The 22,679-nt window shown below is 47.9% G+C and overlaps 3 protein-coding genes across 3 annotated transcripts in view; 2 read left to right on the top strand and 1 right to left on the bottom strand.

The window, feature by feature from the left end:
- Positions 1–265: 265 nt before the first annotated feature.
- On the top strand, positions 266–12,904 carry LOC115316940 (thioredoxin domain-containing protein 17). Its single transcript, XM_029976475.4, has 4 exons — positions 266–519; positions 8,132–8,210; positions 9,086–9,167; positions 12,580–12,904. Exons 1-4 carry the CDS (start codon positions 378–380, stop codon positions 12,643–12,645), a joined length of 369 nt encoding a protein of 122 aa, XP_029832335.2. The 5' UTR covers positions 266–377; the 3' UTR covers positions 12,646–12,904.
- LOC115316938 (DNA replication complex GINS protein PSF2) lies at positions 12,418–22,541 on the bottom strand. The gene is made up of 2 exons (XM_029976474.4): positions 21,430–22,541; positions 12,418–12,800 (listed from the first exon to the last, which is right to left on the bottom strand). The coding sequence occupies exons 1-2, from the start codon at positions 21,943–21,945 to the stop codon at positions 12,759–12,761; spliced, it is 558 nt and encodes a 185-aa protein (XP_029832334.1). The 5' UTR covers positions 21,946–22,541; the 3' UTR covers positions 12,418–12,758.
- Positions 22,308–22,679, top strand: part of LOC8052701 (transcriptional adapter 2-alpha) — a 42,336-nt gene continuing 41,964 nt past the window's right edge. Inside the window, exon 1 of the mRNA XM_029976472.4 lies at positions 22,308–22,657. Coding sequence (XP_029832332.2) covers positions 22,505–22,657 — 153 coding nt within the window. The 5' untranslated portion in view covers positions 22,308–22,504. The remainder of the gene's footprint in view (positions 22,658–22,679) is intronic.

The raw sequence follows: 22,679 nt of genomic DNA, 5'->3' as shown, positions 1-22,679 counted from the left end.
ACCGCTTCCCGTGCAGCAATATTTGTCTACTAAACCATCTGTTATTTCTAATATACCTAATAAAAGGCTAGAAAAAAAAAAAAGCTAGAAGCGCGAGCTCATAGCGTTGGGAGCTGCTTTTAACGCACGAGAGCTTGTGCCACTGAGATGTGCCCTAGAGCAAGGAGCTCGCGCTTGTGGCACGCAGGGGTTTTGGGATAGGTGGCGCAAGCTACCGCTTGTTTCATGAATTTAGTCGACAACGATTTATCTATTTGTTTAGTTTTGTTCGAAGAAAAAAGGATTTCAGGGGGCGTGTGTTTGCCAAGTGTGATCAGTACCGTGTGACCGTGTGATCAACGCGTTTTTTAGCTCGGATCCACCGCAGCAAACTAACGATGGCGAAGAGAATCACAGTAAAGAGTTTTGAGGAATTCCAGTCGACGGTGGCACCTTTGAAGGACGAGAAACACCTGCTGTGCCTGTTCACCGGCTCCGAAGATGCCAGCGGCAAAAGCTGGTGCCCCGACTGCGTGGCAGGTATTGTGACAATTTCCACCCGGTTCTCTAAAGGCTGGCCAAGACACCGGCCGACTCCCTTCACCCCCTAACCTTACCGGGCTTTCCTTGGTTTCTCCTGCCGCCCTCGACCCTGTCTCCTCTCCCTTTCACTTCCTCATCCTTTCGCACGATCCCTTCATGGTACTGTACTTTGTGCTCGACGCTAGCGTCTGCTATGTGTTGACAGTCAAAGGATGTTCGTCCTTGTCCGTCCATTTTGTCTGTAACGTGCTATTAAAAACCGACGCGCTGACAGTCAATTTTCGTTACAACTTGTAAGGTATAGTTATTTCCGCGTGCTGGCGGTTGGTTGCACGATCTTCTTTTTGTCTACTGCAAGTGTTAAGTTTACGGCATGCAAATTGTCGGAGAGATCGCAGCAGGTGGAGCTAAAACTCGCGCTCAAGAACCCAGCGATACTGAGCTCACTCCCTCCCTCCCCTGCCCTGCCCGTTTTGATCTAGATTAGCATCTTACCGGCGTGTTGTCTCTACTGCGCTATGCACAGTAAAGACCCTAGGCTAGCAATTGCATTACACTGGCCAAGTATCACCTACAGCCTGTAAAAGTGCTGCTATGTCCTGGCAGTCCAATGTCACGCTGTTGTAGTGAACGACTACGAGACACCCCTTCATCCACCTGGAAGGCACTCTTCCCTTGCCACTGGGACGCCATCGCACCGAACCTTGGCGGCGACCTTTCGGTATTTTCTCCTTATTCGTCTCCCAGCTGGGAATGACTACGAGACACCCTTCCCATGCTTGGGAGGATTCTTTCCCCACCGCAGCGACCTGGACCCAATAAGCCAATGTTCAGCAATCCGATAGAATCTTCACCCTCCTTGTTAAGAGCCGGTGCCAGGGAGATTACAGGACGGCTTCTGGACAATGGCGGCGAGGACAATCCCTCCTCCAGTCTTGTTCCACGTAACAGACTAGCGTCGTCGCCCTTCTGAATTGACTTTTCTGAATGGGTGTGTCGCTTGCACCTGTGCTTTCGAGAAAAGGGAAGAGGGGGGGGGAGGTGTACCGATGGATCTTTGTTGCTGCCCGATAGGCTGCGGACCTCCCAAGTGAGGCACCTCCCTACGAACAAGGCAAACAAGAAACTTTAAAAGGAGCGACTTGTGACATACACAGGGCTCTGTTTTGCCATCATTATATTTATACATATGTAAATAAACGGTCTTAGACGAAAGACGCCCTGGATCTCGACCGCTCTTGACGAGGCCGGCATCGGGTTCCAGCAAAACACCCGACGTCATCAGCCCAAAAAGGCAGACACCTCTGCCAGTGGGGAGACGGACCTAATGGCAGAAAGAGGTCGATCAAGAGGAAGTAACCTCGCACAGTGAAGCACTGCTGCCCCCGACAAAAGAGCTGCTCCTGTGGGAGTTCTATTAACCTGGGTGTTTTCGGGATGCCGCATATCGGATGCAAGCATGTGATGTGTGTCAAAGGGTGGGAAAACCAAACGAGAAGTTGAAGGTGCCTCTGAAGCTGGTACTTCTGACCTCTGAACCCTTCAAGCGTCTAGTGTCAGACATTATCGAACCTCTCCCTATTACGAAGTCGGGGTGCCGCTACGTGCTTACTATGCCTTGCACGGCGACTGAGCTTCCTGAGGAGGCGAGTTCGACCAAGATTGTAAAAGCTCTTGTGGATGTCTTTGCGCGGGTGGAGTTTCCCAGAGAAATCCTGTGCAATCGGGGAACCGTGTTCACTAGTGCTTCGACTACGGGAGTTGTCGAAAGGTGCAGTATTAAGCTAATACACAGCTTGGCGCTGAAGAGCGTGTTGCGAGCGCTTATATACTAGCACAAATGAGAATGGGAGGCCTGCGTTTAGGCCAAAGTTGTTCGCCCTCCGTTCCGTACCTCACGAAGCTGTAGCCCGGCAGAGCTGGTCTACGGTCGAGGCATGCATTTGCCGATCAGACTCTTCTGGAGAATCATGGGAATCGGAGGCTTCTGACCCCACCGTAGTAGAGTACATTCTAACCCTGTTAGAAAGATTCAAGAGCTCCAGAGATATCGCGGAGACTAACATGATGGTTTTGCAAGAAAGAGCAAAAAGGTACTATGACAGAAGTGCGCTCAGTTTTGGCAGTACTCTGAAGGAGATGCAGTGCTTTTGCTGCACTCCTTGGATGTGCATTGAGGAGAGCCTCTCCGGGTGGCCCAAAAGTTTTTGGATACCAACTATGCCATTGAGATACAAGGTAAACGTAAATCAGTTTAGATTTACCACTATAACCTAGCGAAACCCTATGCGAGTAGCTTTGAGTCAATCAACATTGCGCTGAATGTGTCCGACGAGAGTGAGCTAGAAGTTCCGCAACTAGGAGAGCTAACAGACAGGTTTGTTTGAGCCACGGAGGTAATTGCTATCACAGTACAATGCAAGCAATTGACGGCGTCTCAGGTGACGGACATGAGGTGATTGATCAAAGAGTTTAAAGGGGTATTTTCAGAGATCCTCGGAAGACGTCAGTGGTGACGCATGACCTAGAGCTTAACTCTGGTATTCCAATCATGCGTTGGCCGTACCACATGGCTCCCCGACAGCAAGAAATCCTAAAGTTGGAGATCGACCGGATGGTAAAGTTAGGAGTCATTGTCTCTTGCGAAAGTGAGTATAGACCGACAGGCTGTTTACAAACAAGCCCGCGTTTGCCCACACCAGGTGTGGGCACTGCGCGTGTGCAGAAACTGAACTCGCGTGAAGTGAAGCGTCTGAGCACGCGCAGGGCCGTCGACAGCGCCACTGCAGCGGCGTGACGTCAGGGTCGCGTGTTGGTCTATACCTCACCGGTGATTCTTGTGGGAAGCCCTGGAAAGGACTCTGGACCATGCGCCGATTATCTCAAACTTAACGTGATCACTAAAGACCCAAGTGTATCCGATTCCAAACCTCGAGGAGAGGGTGGACGAAGTAAGTGAGCCAAGTACGTCTCAACTCTCGACCTTGTTCGAGGGCTCTGGCAAGTTCCCATGACAAAGAAAGTGAGCTATATGCCGCTTTTGTAACTCCTTCGGGAAGGTCTCGCTTGACTGTGCTAAGTTTTGGACTAAAAATTGCCCCCTTTTGTTTTTCTAGATTAATGGATGGAGTGTTGAAGGGCACTGAAACATTAGCCCCGTCCTATTTAGATGACGTGCCCATTTTCTCAGCCACTTGGGAAGACCAACTCAGCCACCTCTGAGACGTTTTCAGTCGAATGCATAAAGCCGGACTAACAGTAAGACTTGCATAGTGCCAGCAGGGAAAGGGGAAGAGCGCTTCCTGGGGCATGTAGAGGGCCACGGCTGACGCTGGCCGGACGAGCTCAAAGTGGAGGCAATAAAAAAAACTCGCAACCTGTAGAAAACAAACATTGGGCCTTCCTCGATTTGACGAGTTGTTATCAACACTACATAGCACGGTATTCCGAGGTAGTTAGGCCCCTAACGGACATGCTGAGAGAGGGCGCGTTGGAAAGGGTCGCATGGACGGAGAGAATGGAGTGGGCCTTTTGACGGCTGCAGAGCGCTTTATGAAGTTTTCCTGTGCTGAGGACGCCGGATAACAACAGTTCCTTTGTTATGCAGTGCGATGCGAGTAATCGCGAGTTGGGCGTCTTTCTCTGCCAGGAGGACGACTGTGGAGAGGAACACCCCGTGCTCTACGCAAGCGGAAAGCCCAGCACCCAAGAGAAGGCATTTAGTGCCTCGGAAAAGTATTGGGCATGCCTGATGAGGGCAACTCTAAAACTACCCTGCTACCTGTACAGAGTCCCATTTGTCTTCGTTACCGATCACTGCACATTGACATGGCTGACCCGAATGTCATCCAAAAATGTGCTCCTTCGACGGTGGAGCCTGGCTTTGCAGCAGCTCAATTTTACTGAAAGTATAAAAAGGGATCAGCCAACACAAACATAGATGGCCTGGGTAGGTCTTCTAAAGTCATGTTGCTTGCTTTTTCGTACTTCTCCGGTTATTATTTTACCTATAGGTGAGGAATGAGGCCTTTCTTGTTTTTTTTTTTTTTATGTAACTGCATTGTAATGTGTGAACTGACTTCATCCTGGCATTGGGGCCTCATGCCACACTTTGAAAGAAGGCATTTCAATTTAAGGTAGAACTTTATAATGGGCAAATGCCTGGTGGCTTCGGAAGCGGTATGGGCACTTACTAGTTCCGTTTGTGTGCCGTTTCTTCGTGCTGCTTGAAGGTTGATCTCTTCAGGAGTGAAGCGGTGGCTCCTGTCTTCCAGGCCATGGAGAAGCTGTAGTGAACAGCCATGAGAGAGACCCCTTCATCCACTTGGAAGGCACTGTTCCCCCGCCACTGGGACGCCATCGCACCAAATCTTGGTGGTGACTTTTTGGGATTTCTGCCTTATTCTTTCCCTGGCCGGGAATGGCTACGAGACAGCTTTTCCATGCTTGGGAGGATTTTTTTCCCCGCCGCAGCGATGCCTGGACCCAGCGAGCTAATAAACCTCGATGACGGCAGCTAACTCAGCAGTCCGGCTAAATCTTTCTCCTCTTTGTTGGGAGTCGGCGCCTGGGAGGTTACGGGACGGCTGCGATGGAGGCAAGGATGGTCGCTCCCCCTGTCTCGTTCCACGCAACAGAGTGGCGTCGTCGCCCTTCTGAGCTGGCTTCGCCAAGTGACCGTGTTTGCACTTGTGCTTTCGCAAAAGGGGAAGGGGGGAAGTGCCCCGATAGATCTTGATCGGAACCCGATTGGCTGCGGACCTGCTGAGAGAGGCACCTCCCTATCGGCAAAGGAAACAAGAAACTTTGAAAGGAGCAACATCTGATGTACACGGGGCTCTCTGTTAAAAATAAACGGTCTTAGACAAGAGACGCCCTGGATCTAGACCGGTCTTCCATTTTGACTACGATGCCGGCACCAGGCTCCGGCAGAACACCTGCCCCGTGTCTACTTCAGAGTTACAACACCGTCTGAACATAGAACATAATATTTTCGTTTTCTTGTCATTGTAATTTGAGATAGGCAAGGATAAAATATGTGGCAGTGCAGGGTATCCGTTGGCTCATAAAAGAAATTGGGTATACAGTTTGAGAGTCGCATGAACCCGATTAAGAACTATGCCATATTTAAAGTCTGGATTCGTTTTTGTTTTTGAATTTTAATGTTCTTAAATTAAGGATTGTCGAGAGGTTGCGAGGACTTGCTAACCTCAGCATATATCTCTCTTGTCCATGTACGAGTTTATGCAGGACTCAAGGAAATGTTACTGCAGCTATAGGGCCTCGGGTTCCAGTACGCCATGTAAAATTTGGATGATCAGAAGTGGGATCGAAACTGAAAAGAAGTCAAGACTCAAGTCTATAGGCATTTGTTTTAAGTCAGGACTTGGTCATATTCATCGCCCTTGAGCAAGTTTGCTTCCCAGTGACAGTAGACACAATCAAAGGCACTACTACATAACAGACATATCTAACCATGCACCAGGTTCACGCTTTCCATGTCCCTCCATAAAAATGAACTGTGCATCACCGAATGCTCGTTCTCTGCCCAAATGTTACACTAGTGGTCCGAACCAGTTGCCGAAGTTTCAGAACTATCCGTTGTCTCATTCAGAAGTTACCTCTGACTTTCTGAAATTTTCAGTGGGAAAATGGCGGTCGACGGATCGCTCAACTTTCGAATGAGACAATGGATACTTATGAAAACTAGGCATCTGGCTTGGCTATATTTGGATGGAGATGAGCGTTTGGTAATGCATTGTTTATTTTAGCTGTGAAAAAAAAGAGCACAACTTTTTTGGGGGAATGGACAGTTCCCCCTTGCAGGTAGTACCATGTGCAGTACGTGCCATGTGTCCTACATAGCCATTTTATGTGGGACAAAGTTCACAGAATTTTATGCAGGACAGTGAGTGCTAGGACATCTATGCTGCACGTTTGAGTGCTACAACTCTTCAAATTTGCTGTCGAGGTCACCCATCTTAATAGCATTATCTCTGAACTGAACAAAGTTTGAAACGAAATTCTATAACTTTCGTTTACTTGACAAACCAACAAGGGGCATGTGGACAGAGTTTGTCAAAGGACTGGGCATTAATTTTGGGCCACGTGAAGATCTTCAAATTCCAAACACCTCGGCCAGCATTTCGATTCCACCAGCTGGGAATCCATTGACCCGCAGTCTGCCCGAAGGCACCGCGGTTCTGACAGTCAAAGCAGCTGAGTAACTATCTAGTCACAGGTCTCTGACAGACACGACGAGTTTGCCAAAGACCCTTAGGGCAGCATGATAGAGCAATGGCCTGCCACTAACAACAGGATACCATTTAAGTGCTGCAGCCAGGGGGGCCATTAAACAATATTTTACCTTTGATCGCATGGTGCTAAAAATAGGCCCTTCATCTGTGCTGAACATATGTAGGGTGACCATAATCCTTGGAGTAGAAAACGGGACATCGGGTGAAGACGGGGACAATAGGGGCGGGGGCAGGGTGCATGTTTACATTTTTTAGAGTAAAATGCACATTTTTTCTAGGTTCTTCATTCAGACCCTAAGTATTTCAAAAATAGGTGGAGAAGGTTGTCATCCAAGGCGTGCCAAATCTGGCAATAGAAAACATTTTCTGCACACGCATTTATGCAAATGAATTTATATGCAGATGTAACCATAGAAAGAGCTCCAAATTGTACTCTACAGATGTAACATTTTCACAAGAAGTTCGTACTGATTTCACGACTATGCACATTCCTCCACAGACTGGAGATGAGGCTTCATTGCAACAAAGTGACGGGACGGCAGAAATCAACCTCTAAAACGGGACGTGTGGTCACCCTATGAACATGGAACGTGTTCAGCACACTGAAGTTTCCGTGGTACCAGGGAAAGACTCAGCACAAGGTGCACTTTGCTAAAGGCAGAGTGCGCATTTTGTTGCAGTACGTTTTTATTGTGCACATTGTTACAATACTATCTCAGATTGTATCGCAACAAGGTGACAGGATCAAGGGATGGGAAGGTGCAAGGGGATTTGTTGTGCCGGGGACAAATGGAAAAAAAGCTGCAAAATCGCCTCTCAATATCCTCACCAAATTGTTAACTGTAAGGGCAGTGATATCTCCTACGGTAATGTAAAATACCGGGAACGATCCCATGCATAAGAAAGTATGCTCCTTTTGCCTTTAAATATTGGAATTGACTAGAGAAAGTAAATCAAGCTCAAAGATGTCCTTTATTTTGTTTTTGGTAGCAACCAAATGCCAAAACCGCTGTGTGGCAAGCTTTTTTCACTGACCACCACTGCGGTGCCTGTTTCTGTTGAGCACACATTATAGCAAATTTTCACCAGATACATTGCATGCCGTCAAAGCTGTGGATCTAGGCGGTTGGTTTTTCTACAGCTCATGCTGATTACCACATGTGAATGCATGCTATACTCCTTTATATTTGTATTTCTTTTGTAAGAAGTAATCATTACTTTCGGAGACTCTCCCCTTACATGATGTCCTTGGGCGATTTGAGGACAATAAATGAAATGTAACAAATAAAATATCCCTGTTTTGAAAATACTACAAGTCTGCCGCTGAGAGGGTGAACCCTTTCTTTTTCCAGCAAAGCCTGCAATTGAAGAAGCTCTGAAGGATGGTCCTGACAATACGATTCTCCTCACGTGCAGCATAGACAAAGACCTGTGAGTTGGTTTTCACCTCGTTCTACGTCAGAAAAGTTAAAAGACAAAGATTGTTAATTTCTCTTTGCTGTTTTTCAAGGTCCCTTCAATAAAAGGACTCCTACGGGGCATTCATACAGACCTAAATACTTAAGGAAAGATGAGCCACCAGGGTCCAATAACCCCCCAAAAATTACTTGAGGCTCAAAATTTGTTTCTGCATTTGCTAGTCAGATTTCACACGTGCTGGCATTGTGCGAGTTCTCTCCCGGGATGAATCGCACTTGCGAAGTTATGCATAAAGAACTGGTCCCAAACAAACTTGCATAGTGCAAACTGATGCTGCTGCCACCTCTGTTGTAGCAGGAGCACCGACCTCAAACCGAAACTAGAGCCCTGATGTTTGACATAACAGGTGGGAACACGACACAGTGCGGTCGCTGAAAACCATGCTCTGAACGAGCCTGGGTCATTCAAAACAGCCAAGGGGAGAACGATGGTGCATTACTCGTCCTAAACAATTTGGGGATGGCTCTAGTGGACGAGCCTAGCTCGTCCAAAACGTTTAAGGGGTTAATAAAAACACCAGAATGCTCAAAACAAAATTTGTGTTACTGAAACGCCAAAAGCATTATATAAAGAAACTGAACACGTCTCAAAACCCCAGGTAGATTCCATAGTTTTACATCGGGTTCTTATGCACTAGTCTATTGGTTTGACCGTTTTTTTTTGCTTTTTTTTTTCAGTAAATATGTGGCTTTTTAGTGAGAAATAATTTAGGTGGAGCTAGTGCTTCACACGAGAAAATAACTGATCGGTTTGAAATGTTGAGGCATTTTACCTTCGCACCCCAAGGCCTAGTTATACTTATTAACATTTGTGGCTTCCTGTTTCAGCTGGGTCAAGAGGGACAACCCCTTCAGAACAGACAACACCCTCAAGTTGACATGCGTGCCCACGCTGATCCGCTGGGGCTGGGTAAGTTGCATAGTGGATAAACTGCGCACTCGATGTAGCACGTATGGATGGATGTACATACCGTGATATGCGGCTAGGTGCCTGTTTGAGCATCCAGGCATTATTTTAATTAAGTGCCCATTTTTGATTGGGTTGCTGTCAAATTTTCCGACTTTGGCACTTGCTCAGTGTGTTCTGGTGTAACGTCTCGACCCATTTAGCCGGTGGAGCCTGAGCAACCTTTATGTCCCGAGACCCAACAAACTGCCACTTTTTCATGATTATTTCTTCGTGACCCCATCAAAGATTTTGGATAAAAAATTACTTAATCAATATTTTATCATTAAGAAGTTGAATACTAACTTTATATTTCCCCTTAAAGGGGCCCTGCAATCATATTTAAGCGTCTACCTTTTTCGCGGTTTCCACGTCTCTTGGGGTTCGGGCAAGCAAGCGGGCACGGAGAGAGTAACTAATTATCAGTGCATCATATTTTAAGCGGACGACGCGGAAACCTCCTCCACCGACGAGGGCGACCTGCGGTACCGAAAGCGCACAAAATGTGACGTCTTTGGTCCTTGGCTTACTACTGGTCAGAGCCGCTAAAAGCTTCTTTTTAGTCGAAATACAAAATATAAGTGGCGCGAATCGTTTCAATTATTTATAAAAGTAGTTTTTGTTCACTATTTTAGAACAGAAAAGAAACAAATGCAGTTTATAAAGTACGGAAACAAGAAATGACCCGTCGACATACCCGCCACCAAGCGGTGGAAAAGGCGGCGCATACTAGAAAGGAGTAGTGGGATCAGGCGCCGACACGGAAAAATCCCGGATGTACGCGGCAGCGCTGCGGTCGTATGGGCAGGAGGATCCGACCGGCTCCGAGCCTTCCGAAGGCCTTCGGCGAGATGCTTGTCTTGCGGTTTGGCCGTTTCGCGGTATGGCAGCGCGAAGTGGCTCCCACTCTGAACTGATCTTTACCCAATGTTTGCTGTCGTTTGCGGCCAATGAAGTGTCATGCCGAATTAGTGTTTAATCGCGCAGCAAATGCAATAAGAGCCGCTGTGGCTGCCTGCTGCATACAGCCTATCCAGAATACGCTTTAGTGGCACCCTCTCGCGCCGTCGACACGGAGTGCGGTAGCCGTGAGCGCTCGCGATGAGCTCACTGCCCCTCCTCTAGTTCACGGCCGCTCAAGCAACCAAGGACGTCATGATGGAGGTTATTTTTTGCTTGTTTTTGTAATTTTGATTTGCCTATAAAGCGAATTTCAAGAAAATAAAAGTTACACTAAGTTACTACGTTCAGTGCGCTCAGGTTTGGTACAAATTAAAAATTAGTAAAAACGTGCTTGCAGGGCCCCTTTAAAGGGGCCCTGCAATCATATTTAGGCGTCTCCCTTTTTTGTGGTTTCCGGGTCTCTTGGGGTTCGGGCAAGCCAGCGGGCATGTAGAGAGTAACTAAATATCAGTGCGTCATATTTTAACCGGACGATGCGGAAACCTCCTCCACCTACGAGGGCGACCCGCGTTGGCGAAAGCGCGCAATATCTGACGTCTTTGGTCCTGGGCTTACTACTGGTCAGAACCGCTAAAATATTTTTTTTTAGTCGAGATACAAAATATAAGTGTCGCGAACCGTTTAAAATATGTATGAAAGTAGTTTTCGTTCGGTTTATGAGATCAGAAAAGAAACAAATGCAGTTTATAAAGTAAGGAAACAAGAAATGACCCGTCGACATACCCACCACCAAGCGGCGGAAAAAACTGCGCATACTAGAAAGGGCTGGTGCGATGAGGCGCCGACGAACAGCGTGCATAGAAAGGTCCCGGATGTATGCGGCGGCGCTGCGGTCGAGGATCCGACCGGTTCCGAGCGTTCCCAAGGCTTTCGGCGCCGGCTTTGCTGGCGATTTTGCCATTTGGCGGTATCCCAGCGCGAAGTGGCTCCCGTTCTGAACTGATATTTACCTTGTGTTTGCTGTCGTTTGTGGCCAATGAAGTGTTATGCTGAATTAGTCTTTAACCGTGCTGCAAATGCAATGCAAGCCGCCCTGACCGCCCGCTTCATACAGCCTATCCAACACGTGCTTTAGTGGTGCCCTCTCGAGCCGTCGACACGGAGTGCGGCAGCCGTGAGCGCTCGATGAGCTCACTATCCCTCCTCTAGTTCACGGCCGCTCAAGCCAGGACCTACTACGTCATGAAGGAGGTTCTTTTTTGCTTGTTTTTGTAATTCTAATTTGCCTATAACTTTTAAACTAAAGCGAAATTTGAGAAAAGAAAAGTTTCATTATGGTTCAACGTTCAGTGCGCTCAGGATTGGTGCAAATTAAAGATCAGTCAAAAAGTTGTTGCAGGGCCCCTTTAATACATTTTTGTGAATAGGAAACTTCATTAAACCATGAAAGAAGTATTTCTCCTGTATTGAGGAAATAAACCTTAATTCCCACATTTTGAAAGTGGCCTTGGTAGGACCGTGGCCACACAAAAAGATATGTACACCATAGAGGCCACTTATTGCAACGCTCCAGTCGCAGTTGCACCCTGTCCTGGAACAAGTGTGATGACAATGACTGAATTTTGCTCCAATCATCAGTATTATCTGAAACGCTTCTACTACTTGGCACAATGGAACTGTACAATCACTTCAAATTCCCACCTTAATGTGGCACTCAGTCACCATGTGGCACATCCCTGTTGCAACGGCGTCCTTAGCCGCAATAGTACAGCCACGCAGCTTCACTTAGTTTCGTTGGTGAACACAGCGTTGCCCCGTTTGCATTTCTCAAAAAGCCATGAGCATGAGACTATTTCCTAACAGTATTTCTGCCAGAAGCACGGTGACTGGAGTGCACCTTAGATTGGTGTGTTTAGCATCCCATATGGCTCGTGCGTCGAAAGTGGTCCTAAGGAGGCAACGAGTGACCTCACAGGAGCTGGCATGTTCTACTGTTGGACGTTGTGATCCTGGCAGTCGGTCGTGAAGTGGCAAAAACGACGAGCAAGCGCCAGTGTCACGGCGTCCCAACTCATTGCTGCAGAAGTTTCCATGAACCGTCGAGCCGAGAGCGCACCACAGCAGACGGCAGTCTGCCGTATCCTCTTCCCTGCTGTGCCATCAGCAGGATCGCGACGACATCAAACAACATAATGCTTTTCTGACATCATCGGGTGAAAACCGAGGGACCACATTTGAGGATGCAGTAAACACACCGGTCGAAGACGTGCTCCGGACACCATAGCCAGGGGTTCCTTCTGCAGCCACGAAATAAGTACAAACTAAAGTTTTAGTTTAACAAGCTTTGCAGTGTAGATAGGTCCGATGCGTCAATCGAATGGCGCGTCGAAGTTCACAAAAACGTAAAGCCAACAGGGGTGGTTTCGTACCACAAATGAAATGTTTGCATTGTCTCTCTCCGTTGCAAATGCAGAACAGGAGACTGAACGACCAGGAGTGCCAAGATGCGGGACTGGTTTCCATGATGCTCGAAGACTGAGCCGACGGGATGCACCGCGGAGTGCTCTTTTCCGTCGAGCACTGTCTGGATCCTTCGGTTACGTTGAGTGTTGATGATGGTGGTGGTTGTGTGCGGCATCCTTTCCCCGCACCTCAGAGTACTTGGCTCTGAGAAGAAGAGCCGTCACCGAAACCCTGAAATGAAAAGGGGAAGCCAAGTTTCAGCCAATATCTTTAGCCACAACACCTGGCTGCCGGCCCATGCATGTTCGAGTCAATAAAAGTGTTTATTTTCGGGAGTCTTGTTTGGTTACGTGTTTACCGCAAAAACACTGACTCGTTCAGTCGTGTCCTCGTTTAATGCTTGCCACTCATTTTTTGTAACCCTACGTGAAGAGGTTTTGCAATTCTGGCTAGGCTAGAAAATAATCCTGGAAACTATACATATTTATAAAGCACAGGATAGGAATCTGTTTAGAAGGGAAGAAAAAAATGAAAGCCGCTTACAACTCCCTGTAATGCCGAATTAGAGCGCAGCTCTTGAGGAGGAGGAGGGAAGGGCACTGGGGGGTTAAACTAACCAGGGGGGGGTCACGTGACCTTGGGGGTCACGTGACCCCCAATGCCGATGATGTCATCACTGACGTCATCAGTGACGATGACGATGCGGGTACCGATGACGTCATTAGTGACGTCACTGATGACTTCACCAGTGATGATGACGATGACGATGCGAATGTCGGTGACGTCATCAGTGACGTCGCTGATGACGTCATCAGTGATGATGACGATGCGGATGCCGGTGACGACATCAGTGACGTCACTGATGACGTCATCAGTGATGATGACGATGACAATGCGGATGTCGGTGACGTCATCAGTGATGATGACGATGACGATGTGGATGCCGGTGACGTCATCAGTGATGATGACGATGACGATGTGGATGCCGGTGACGTCATCAGTGATGATGACGATGACGATGTGGATGCCGGTGACGTCATCAGTGACGATGACGATGTGGATGCCGGTGACGTCATCAGTGATGATGACGATGACGATGCGGATGCCGGTGACGTCATCAGTGATGATGACGATGACGATGTGGATGCCGGTGACGTCATCAGTGACGATGACGATGTGGATGCCGGTGACGTCATCAGTGATGATGACGATGCGGATGCCGGTGACGTCATCAGTGATGACGATGACGATGTGGATGCCGGTGACGTCATCAGTGATGATGACGATGTGGATGCCGGTGACGTCATCAGTGATGATGACGATGTGGATGCCGGTGACGTCATCAGTGACGATGACGTCATAGGGGGGTCACGCGACATCGGCGGGGGTCACGCGACATCGGCGGGGGTCACGTGACCTCGAGGAGGGGGCCACGTGACCTCAGGGGAGTCACGTGACTTCGGGGGGTCACGTGACCCCCCACGAGGTCACGTGACCCCGGTGGGGGGCTCGCGCGGTGCATTATGGGACATTTCCCATGATGCACCGCGCGGTTACGCCGACGCCGACGGCGACGGCGACGCCGACGCCGCTCAAGCCGGAAACGGGCCCCTAAGAGCTGCGCTCTAAAAAGTGAAAGCCGCTTACAACTCCCTGTAACGCCGAATTGGAGCGCCGCTCTTGAGGAGGAGGACGGAAGGGCGCTGGGGGGGGGGGGGGGGGGGGTTAGACTAACCAGGGGGGGGGGGTCACGTGACCTTGGGGGTCACGTGACCCCCAATGCCGATGATGTCATCACTGACGTCACTGATGATGTCATCAGTGACGATGACGATGCGGGTACCGATGACGTCATCAGTGACGTCGCTGACGACGTCATCAGTGATGATGACGATGACGATGCGGATGCCGGTGACGACATTAGTGACGTCACTGATGACGTCATCATCACTGATGACGTCACCGGCATCCACATCGTCATCGTCATCATTACTGATGACGTCACCGGCATCCACATCGTCATCGTCATCATCACTGATGACGTCACCGGCATCCGCATCGTCATCGTCGTCATTACTGATGACGTCACCGGCATCCGCATCGTCATCGTCATCATCACTGATGACGTCACCGGCATCCACATCGTCATCGTCATCATCACTGATGACGTCACCGGCATCCACATCGGCATCCGCATCGTCATCATCACTGATGTTGACGTCATCAGTGATGATGACGATGACGATGTGGATGCCGGTGACGTCATCAGTGTCGATGACGTCATCGGGGGGTCACGCGACATCGCCGGGGGTCACGTGACCTCGAGGAGGGGTCACGTAACCTCAGGGGAGTCACGTGACCTCGAGGAGGGGGTCACGTGACCTCAGGGGAGTCACGTGACTTCGGGGGGTCACGTGACCTCGGGGGGGGGGGGGGGGTCACGTGCCCCCCCACGAAGTCACGTGACCCCGGTAGGGGGCTCGCGCGGTGCATTATGGGACATTTCCCATGATGCACCGCGCGGTTACACCGACGGCGACGGCGACGGCGACGGCGACGCCGCTCAAGCCGGAAACGGGCCCCTAAGAGCTGCGCTCTAAAAAAAAAAAAGCCACTCCCCTCCTCAGCTTACTTTTTCTCCAAAACCAAACAAGTGGGTGTATGTGATATAGTGCACTTAATGAAGAGCACAAGTTCATCTGCTTCTTACGCAGGGGGTTGCAGTGATGTCAGAACGTCGAGTTCTTGTCGGTTATTATAAAAATATTGTGGGTAGACCTCAAGGCATCTAGCATTGAGGTCTACCCTCTATCCTTTCAAACAAAGCCAGTCACAGCTTGGCGTCGTTCAGACATCACCCAACCCCTCTCATCTTAGACATCAACACCCTGAAAGTGGGTGGTCTTGTGTATTAGTGCACTGCAACCTGAAGCCCATATATCCCGTGCTTGACACTTACCCTGCCCTTTTCAATCTGAGTGATCATTGCACTGCCATGCATTTATGTAATTATTACTGTGTTACCCTTGTTAAAGACCCCATGGTGATACAGCATTGGCAAAATTTCGCATCTACAGCAAGAACCAGAGTCACCATATCCCAAACTTGTACTGACCTCATGCTCGCTATACACTCAATGTCTAATTTGCTTCGTTTTAAGCACAGATTTGTTTCATGGCCCCTTCGAAAGCTTGCTTGCCAAGCAAGAAAGTCTTGCAATGGCATGTGGACACCAGGTGGCTGTCATCAGAAAAAAAAGCAGAAGACAATACAGCATGCCTATCTCCAGGCCACAGGATCTTGACACCACCTCTTCAAACCAAGTACAGCGAGACATCAAGTTACTAAACTCGTCAATACCCTGACGAATTCCTAGGGAACAGAACTTCTTGATGTAAACTACTCTCGATTTTCAAGCCACAAGCAGTTTTGTGGGAGACACACTGAAAGCACAGCCTGTATTTTCACCTACAAAATCCAAACTGTGGACAGACATAAAAAAGAGTGCACATGCAAATAAAGGCAAGTGGTGATGCATAATTTTACAGTGAGGAGTAACAACTGATTGAAGCAGTGGCGTAAGGAAATGTACAGGAGATGAGGGTGCTGCCATTACGAAACAAATGTCTAGAGGGAGGCAACCGCCCTCCCTGCCCCCACCTTTTTGGACTGAAGTCAGCAATGGCAACAGGAAACTAGTTACTACTCTATTCCTCCAGTTGTCTTGGTACCAAAGTCCACAATGACCAGTTAGGAAAAGCTGGTGCACACTTTCGTTACTATGTCACCCTTGATTTGTGAACCCCTTAATTTATGAAAACATTTCCCTGGAACTTACTGGTTTCAGCCGGCAAGGTGTCACTGATGGGCTGTTCTCTCAGTCATGTTTAAATCTTTGACGTACCCAGAATGGAGGAAAACAATGAAGTCGCCCACTTTAACCCTCTGAAGGACTACAATGTTATATTAAACCAGCTTACCTACATCCATGGTACAAGATATATACTATATATATATGGTAGACGTGGACACCGAACACATTGCAGCTGCCAGATAGTCCTCTCCTTGCCCTGGTTGTAAGCGGTGCCGCCAGATAGCTCCTCAATATGCAGGTAATGGCGGCTTATCGCGAGCCCGGTTTCCCATGCTTCTCTTTGAGAGAAATGCTCGAAGTCCTTTTCTGGGGCAGCATGCCATGCAGAACTTGGGCACTTGTCCTACACGTGTCGCTTAGAGACTGCTTCGCCATTGAGCCTTGTTTCGTGCCTCACCTGCGGCAATACCAGTCCTATGAATGCGCTAAACCGAAGAGATCCCTGACGCAGTGTTCAAGCCAGCATTCGTCAAGGTCAGAGCAGATACTCCCAGCAAAAAGAATGCGTGCCCGGTTGCCATGGGAATGAGACACTTGTTTTTCTTTGTTCCTTAGTTGTGCGATCTGGACGGCGGAGACACTATCGGTTGAGGCTACTTGGGCGCGTGCCACTAGGACTATTTGGCCAACCCCATCGCACCGTTCACCGTGCTGTGTATCCTCTCCTATATACTGTAAACAACTTATTGTTCGCGGGCTCAATATTTCGTGATTTAGCTCAAAGCTGAAGTTTTGGAATAATTTGTGGGTTCTAATTTTCGCGACATGGTGGGATCTTAATATAAATTCCAATGTGTTTGCATTTTACCGGAATTGTTCGCGGGACCTATTTTTTGCGAATCGTAGGTGATTCACAAAATTTAGGTCCTCGCGAAAATTAAGTCGTTTACAGTATACTGTCGACTCTTATTAATTCACACTCCAGAAAGCCACATACTTCAGTATGAAATATAAGAAGGTGGAATTATCAGGAATTCATCTGATGCGAGGCAAAGTAGCGACCTGCTATAGGAATAGCTACATATGCTAAGCAGGCACACACACAAAACATTGGTGAGGTTCAAAGTGACAGTGGTTTTGGCTGAATATTTTCTGATCAAATGTAGAATAGTTTCTCCAAGTTTTTTACTACTGTTGTACCATGCTTAAACGAAAATTCAGGTGAACTTCTGAAAGAATTGTTCCCAACCTTCCACTTGTCCACTTCTAAGCTCAGCTAGTTTCAATATAACTTTATCTATGAACTGTGGCCTCAGGAAGTCCAATGCCTACATTGGAATGGCATGTAAATGACAGATTTGAAATAAAATTGAACTTAAAGAGACTCCCAGCTGTTCTAATCGAGAAAATTTATAAATCTGCTTGCTATATGCAAATATTCATTCTTTAATCTCAAATTTAGCCCCCTCCCCCCCAAAAAAAAAGAACCCCCCAAAAAAGAAAACATGGAAAAACAAGCATGAATAATGAAAGCAGATTGTCAGGTCAGTTCCTCTTGCATAATTGCGGTGCGTTAGTCCCATCGAGTGAGCTTCTCACCGAGCATCCGTCTACCACGAAAAAGCAAATGACTGCGAGCTTTGTGGGTATTGCTTTCCCACAGTACACAGGTGCTCGGTGAGAAGCATACTAACCTGCCACGATGAACAAATATTATGCATTAAGCGAAAACGCTGTTTGAATTAAGCAGCTTACTAATGCATTAAAAACATAGTAGGACAACAAAATTTTTCTAATTCATTAAAATTAACCGGAAGCACGAAATATTTGAGTTTGAATTATCGCGAGTCCACTGTACCTTACATCGGGCCTGCATGTTTTCCCTAACTCCGTTAGCTCGCTTGCCTATCAGAAAACTTCGAAATTTGGAGCTCCTACCACCTGAATAGCCAAAAAGACAGTCACCATGAAGATGGCCACCACCCAGAAGGTGCACATAATCAAGGTGTCGCAGCAAAGATGGGTAAACTAGAAACATATTCTGGGTTCGCTCTAGGTGTCCGCTAACCGAAAGATGCACGTGAGAGAAGTTTGAGCTAAAGTCGCTGGATTCTGGGAAAGTAGCGCTATTGCCTCCCTGCCTGCTAACAGGACACAAACGGATACTAAGATACAGACGACCAAAACCTCGCAAGGCGATTGGCTGATCGGACTTTGTTGCCATTTTGGTCCTTTCAAAGCTTCGACAGGGTCGTTCTAAACCAGTCCTGCCAAGATCGCAATGGAGCAAATATCACCGCACTAAAAACGTTCCTTGCCATCTTTGGCATTGTGTATATAATAACTTATCAATCATGCTTATTTCCACAGATCTCTGGCAATGATAATGCTCTTGCATATTTCAAAACAAGAAAATTATTTTTCAATGCTTCCAAGCACCGATGCCGCATCTGATGATGGTACGAAGATGTATGCTTGTTTCGTCGGTGTGCGGAAAGCAAAATGTCGGTATAGAAGCGCATCTCCAAGGCAACCTGTCGTCAGCGAGTTTACATCGGCTCACGAAGAATGGAGAGGTCAAGGAGAAATTGCTCATTTCATGAGCCAAAATGGCAACCCTATGGGGAGCTTGGCACTACTATTTCAGAATCCAGTTACTTTTGCATGATTTCTTGTATGACTTATCACTGTTGGTGTTTATTCTTTTTTGAATTTGGCAGGCAGTTTCTGGTATTCATTTTGCATGTATATGTAACATTCTTGCACAAGACAATTTGGCTGTTTTTTCGTGAACTTAAATATCAGATTAGATGTTTGCACGACTGGATGGCAAAGCTTTACCTTGTTTACTTTGCAAGTTGGAAATATGGGGTCTGATTTTGGTGAAGGTGAGAGCGAAAGCGCTCTCGGCTTCTGATTAGACATGGTGCTAGAGCTTGCATGTAATCAACCAGTGAGACATTTTTGGCCCGTTTTTGAGTTCACAATTTGGTAATATTTCAGTGAGAACATCTCGCCAACGTACAAATATTGAGATCTTTCCGCCACTGATGTGCTCGTCTTTAAGGGAAGATGGGGCACTTCTACATTTGAGAAAAAACGCTTAAATTGCGTTCATTTGGCCTTTAGATTAACAGATATCAAAATTGTATTTCAATGCGACGCGTTGGAGAGCCATACGAGCAATTTCAAAATAGGACTGAAGCCCCGCCTCCCTAGCCTTGGGCAGCCAAAAGAGCCGTCGATGACGTCACGGACAGCGACTGTCTTTCGCGTTTTTCTCGCGTTTAGCAATACTTACGCAGCAAATGGTTTGGGTATTCGGGTTCACGGGGTAAAAATCCACTAGAATTCACTTCTAACTCATTTTTTCCAAGAAGCTCCGTAGCTTCCCTTTAGTACTTCTGTCCACCGGTCGATGTCGGCTTCTGTATGGCAACTGAACTTGAAATTTGCAAATGAAGTGCGTGTAGTCAATGGCTTTCAACGTAAAATAGCAGACGATCACAATTTCAGCCAGCGCCTGATCTTGTCTCGCCGCGGTGCTTACTTCGTAGCAGATGATGACCATTTTTTCCAGTGTGTTATCAGACGACGTGCGGCGTTTTCTTGTTTTATTCTCGCCTGCAAGTCACGTTTCATAGCAGACGAACCACATCCTTCGCTCACGTTAGCAGACAAACAGTCTGGAAACGCTATCTTCACTCGCTCTGCGAAAGAAACATTAGATCTTGCTCTGGCAGTAGCCAAAATCGGACCCCTGGGTTCTTTAAAGAGATGCTGAACCTAAATCCGGATTCCACAAAGCACGGCAGCAAAAGCGTGCAACAAGATGCTACAAACATCTAAACATCTTAATGCAATGATATATCGAACAAATGACCATATTTTTCACAAAAAGGAGGCGCATTTGACAGATATGTTTACGTCTTGTTTCTCCAAGAAGGAGAGGGAACGGCCTTGCGTCTTCTCTGCCTCTCCGCCTTGAGGGGGCAAAATGAAGAGGAGGAAATGATATATCTTGACGTGACATCAAGATATCTCGCCTCGTCAGCCTCAAACTTTTTTTCCCAAAAATATGACCGTCGATTCGAGATATTGCCTTACGATAGTGTTTTAGGGATTGTATCGCCCCGCCTACAGCTCCTGCATTGTTTTCTGAAATCCAAATTTCGCTTCATTATCTCTTTAATGTGCACCACCGGGTAGTCATTCAGAACAAGCAGGAGTGGAGTTTGAACTTGAGATATCACAGCCTGCAGTGCAAGCTTTTGCTCCATGTGCTAGCAAGCTGTAGTGTGTTGACACATTTGGCCACCAAACCACCCATTTGTTTTATCTTACTCATTCACAAAGAGGTTTCATGTCCCACAGGCAAAAAAGGAACACAAGGGTTTGCTCACAAGCTTTAAAAGCTGGTCAAAGCGCCAAAGGTTGTCTGCCAACCTGACAAGAGTAGCTTTGTGGAGACATGAGCAACTTGTTGGCCACGTTCAAGCATGAAAAAGTTGGTAACAAGATGTTATAATCTAAACCCAAAGACACAAAAAAATAAAATAACAGAAAAGACGACACAAAATACCAAGAGATTTTGTGCCATCTTGTCCATTATTTTGTTTCTCCGTGTCTCAGGGTTTATATTATGCCGACCTGGCTGCATACTTTTCCTTCTTGTAAGACGTGTCTGGCATGTCTCTGAGCCTTTAAACCTGCCTCACAGGACGAAGCCCGAAACAGAAATGGTCAAATATTCATGGATCTCACTCAGTGTTGTTGTAAGTGTTTGGGAGATGAGGGAAATTTCCTTTCATCCCGATTCTGACGCCACTGTTCTCGCTGGATGAAGCTGAAAGAAACAGTCATGGCAAACCCTGGCTGTGAACCAACGGAAAGCTCGAGCGTTAGTCCACTTGTTATGAAGCAACTCATGGACGCGAGATCGAGCTTCCAAGCGCGGCGACCAAAGACAACGCGCAGTGACAGCCGAGGCCCCCCGCCCCTTCTCCCGACATCGTCGCAGAGGCCAGCATCCGGCCGTAACCTCACCTGCCGTAGCCTGTTGAGGTGGCAGAGAGCGGCGGACAGCAACCGCCGTACCGTGTTGATCTCCATGACCGTCAGATGATCGATCCGGGCGTGCACCTCGTCGCTCTTCACGAAGGCGTCTACCGAACTCCTCAGCTTGGCCAGGCGAATGTCCCAAATGTCCTTGACGAGCGTCTGCACCTCGCTCGCGTCCGGGATGTCCGTGGCGGCCACGTCGAACAGCATCTGCGTCACCTCCAGGTAGTGGTCGCTCGGCATCTTAGTGAAGAGCGGCGAATCTATCTCCTCCTGCTTCTTGTCCTCCAGATATTCCTTGGACAGCCAGGCCGGGGGCACGATGCGGCATTTCTGCCGCTGCTTAAGGTTCAGCGCCATCCACAGGGGCACCTGCACCGGCAGGTTGGGCTCGAAGGGCCCCACGTCGCCAGCAATCAGGTACACCTTGTCGTGCCTGAAGTTGGGCACCACGGAGATGCTCGTCTTCTCCGCGATGAACTCGGCGTCGGAGCACTCCATGGTGGCGCATTACGCGGAACGTGTTATACTAGCTGTAGTACGTAAATCAGCTGATGAACTTGACAGCGCGCCACAGTCTCATGACAAAAACACAGTACCAGAAAGAAACCACGACCGGATCGAGAAACATGCGATTTTGCGCGCGAAAAATATTGTGCCCAGCAAGCTGAATCAGCTGTTCATCGCCGGCCTCCAACTGGGAATGTAGTATTGCGGTTTTACAATTATCATGATTATATAATTAACTTAAAAAATATTTGCAAAAATATAATTTGAATTAAGGTAATTTATTAAATTAAACGTATTCATTAAAGGCGCACGTTTGTAATTAAATGTATACGGTAGTGTGGTTGTAAAACTGCATCATGGCCGATTTCACCGAATCAACAGAATCCTTGAATGTGTGGAGGCGAGGCCGGCGAGGCTGCTATGATCTGTGCTGCAAAACTACAGCAAAACGTTTGTGCCCGGAGTGTGGTGTGGTCGCTCGGTGGTACTTCATTCCTGGTAGTGCATACCGCCGACGAAGTTGCAATAGAATGACATTTTAGTGCTAGGAATGGCCCAGCCATGTTCATTTTGTCCGACCGTGCTCACCGAAGTCCACATACTCTGCGTCGATTGCGAACCGAAACTGGCGATCTGCATCCGCTGTTTCTCCAAGGGCGCGGAGTCCGGGACCCACAGGAACGATCATCGCTACACCGTTGTGGTATGCCTGTGTTGCACGCACC

This window comes from Ixodes scapularis, unplaced genomic scaffold (genome assembly GCF_016920785.2).
Source record: "Ixodes scapularis isolate PalLabHiFi unplaced genomic scaffold, ASM1692078v2 PGA_scaffold4__175_contigs__length_147842914, whole genome shotgun sequence".
NCBI classification, from domain to species: Eukaryota; Metazoa; Arthropoda; class Arachnida; order Ixodida; family Ixodidae; genus Ixodes; species Ixodes scapularis.
Note: the sequence above shows the minus strand (reverse complement) of the source record. Positions and strands in the feature narration are given on the sequence as shown.

Excerpts from the sequence above, each read along its gene's own strand:
- LOC115316940 (XM_029976475.4), top strand. The coding sequence starts at position 378 with ATGGCGAAGAGAATCACAGTAAAGAGTTTTGAGGAATTCCAGTCGACG. Across the intron at positions 8,211-9,085 it reads TGCAGCATAGACAAAGACCT|CTGGGTCAAGAGGGACAACC; the intron begins GTGAGTTGGTTT and ends TTCCTGTTTCAG. Across the intron at positions 9,168-12,579 it reads CGCTGATCCGCTGGGGCTGG|AACAGGAGACTGAACGACCA; the intron begins GTAAGTTGCATA and ends TTGCAAATGCAG.
- LOC115316938 (XM_029976474.4), bottom strand. The coding sequence starts at position 21,945 with ATGGAGTGCTCCGACGCCGAGTTCATCGCGGAGAAGACGAGCATCTCC. Across the intron at positions 12,801-21,429 it reads ACCTCAACAGGCTACGGCAG|GGTTTCGGTGACGGCTCTTC; the intron begins GTGAGGTTACGG and ends TTTTCATTTCAG.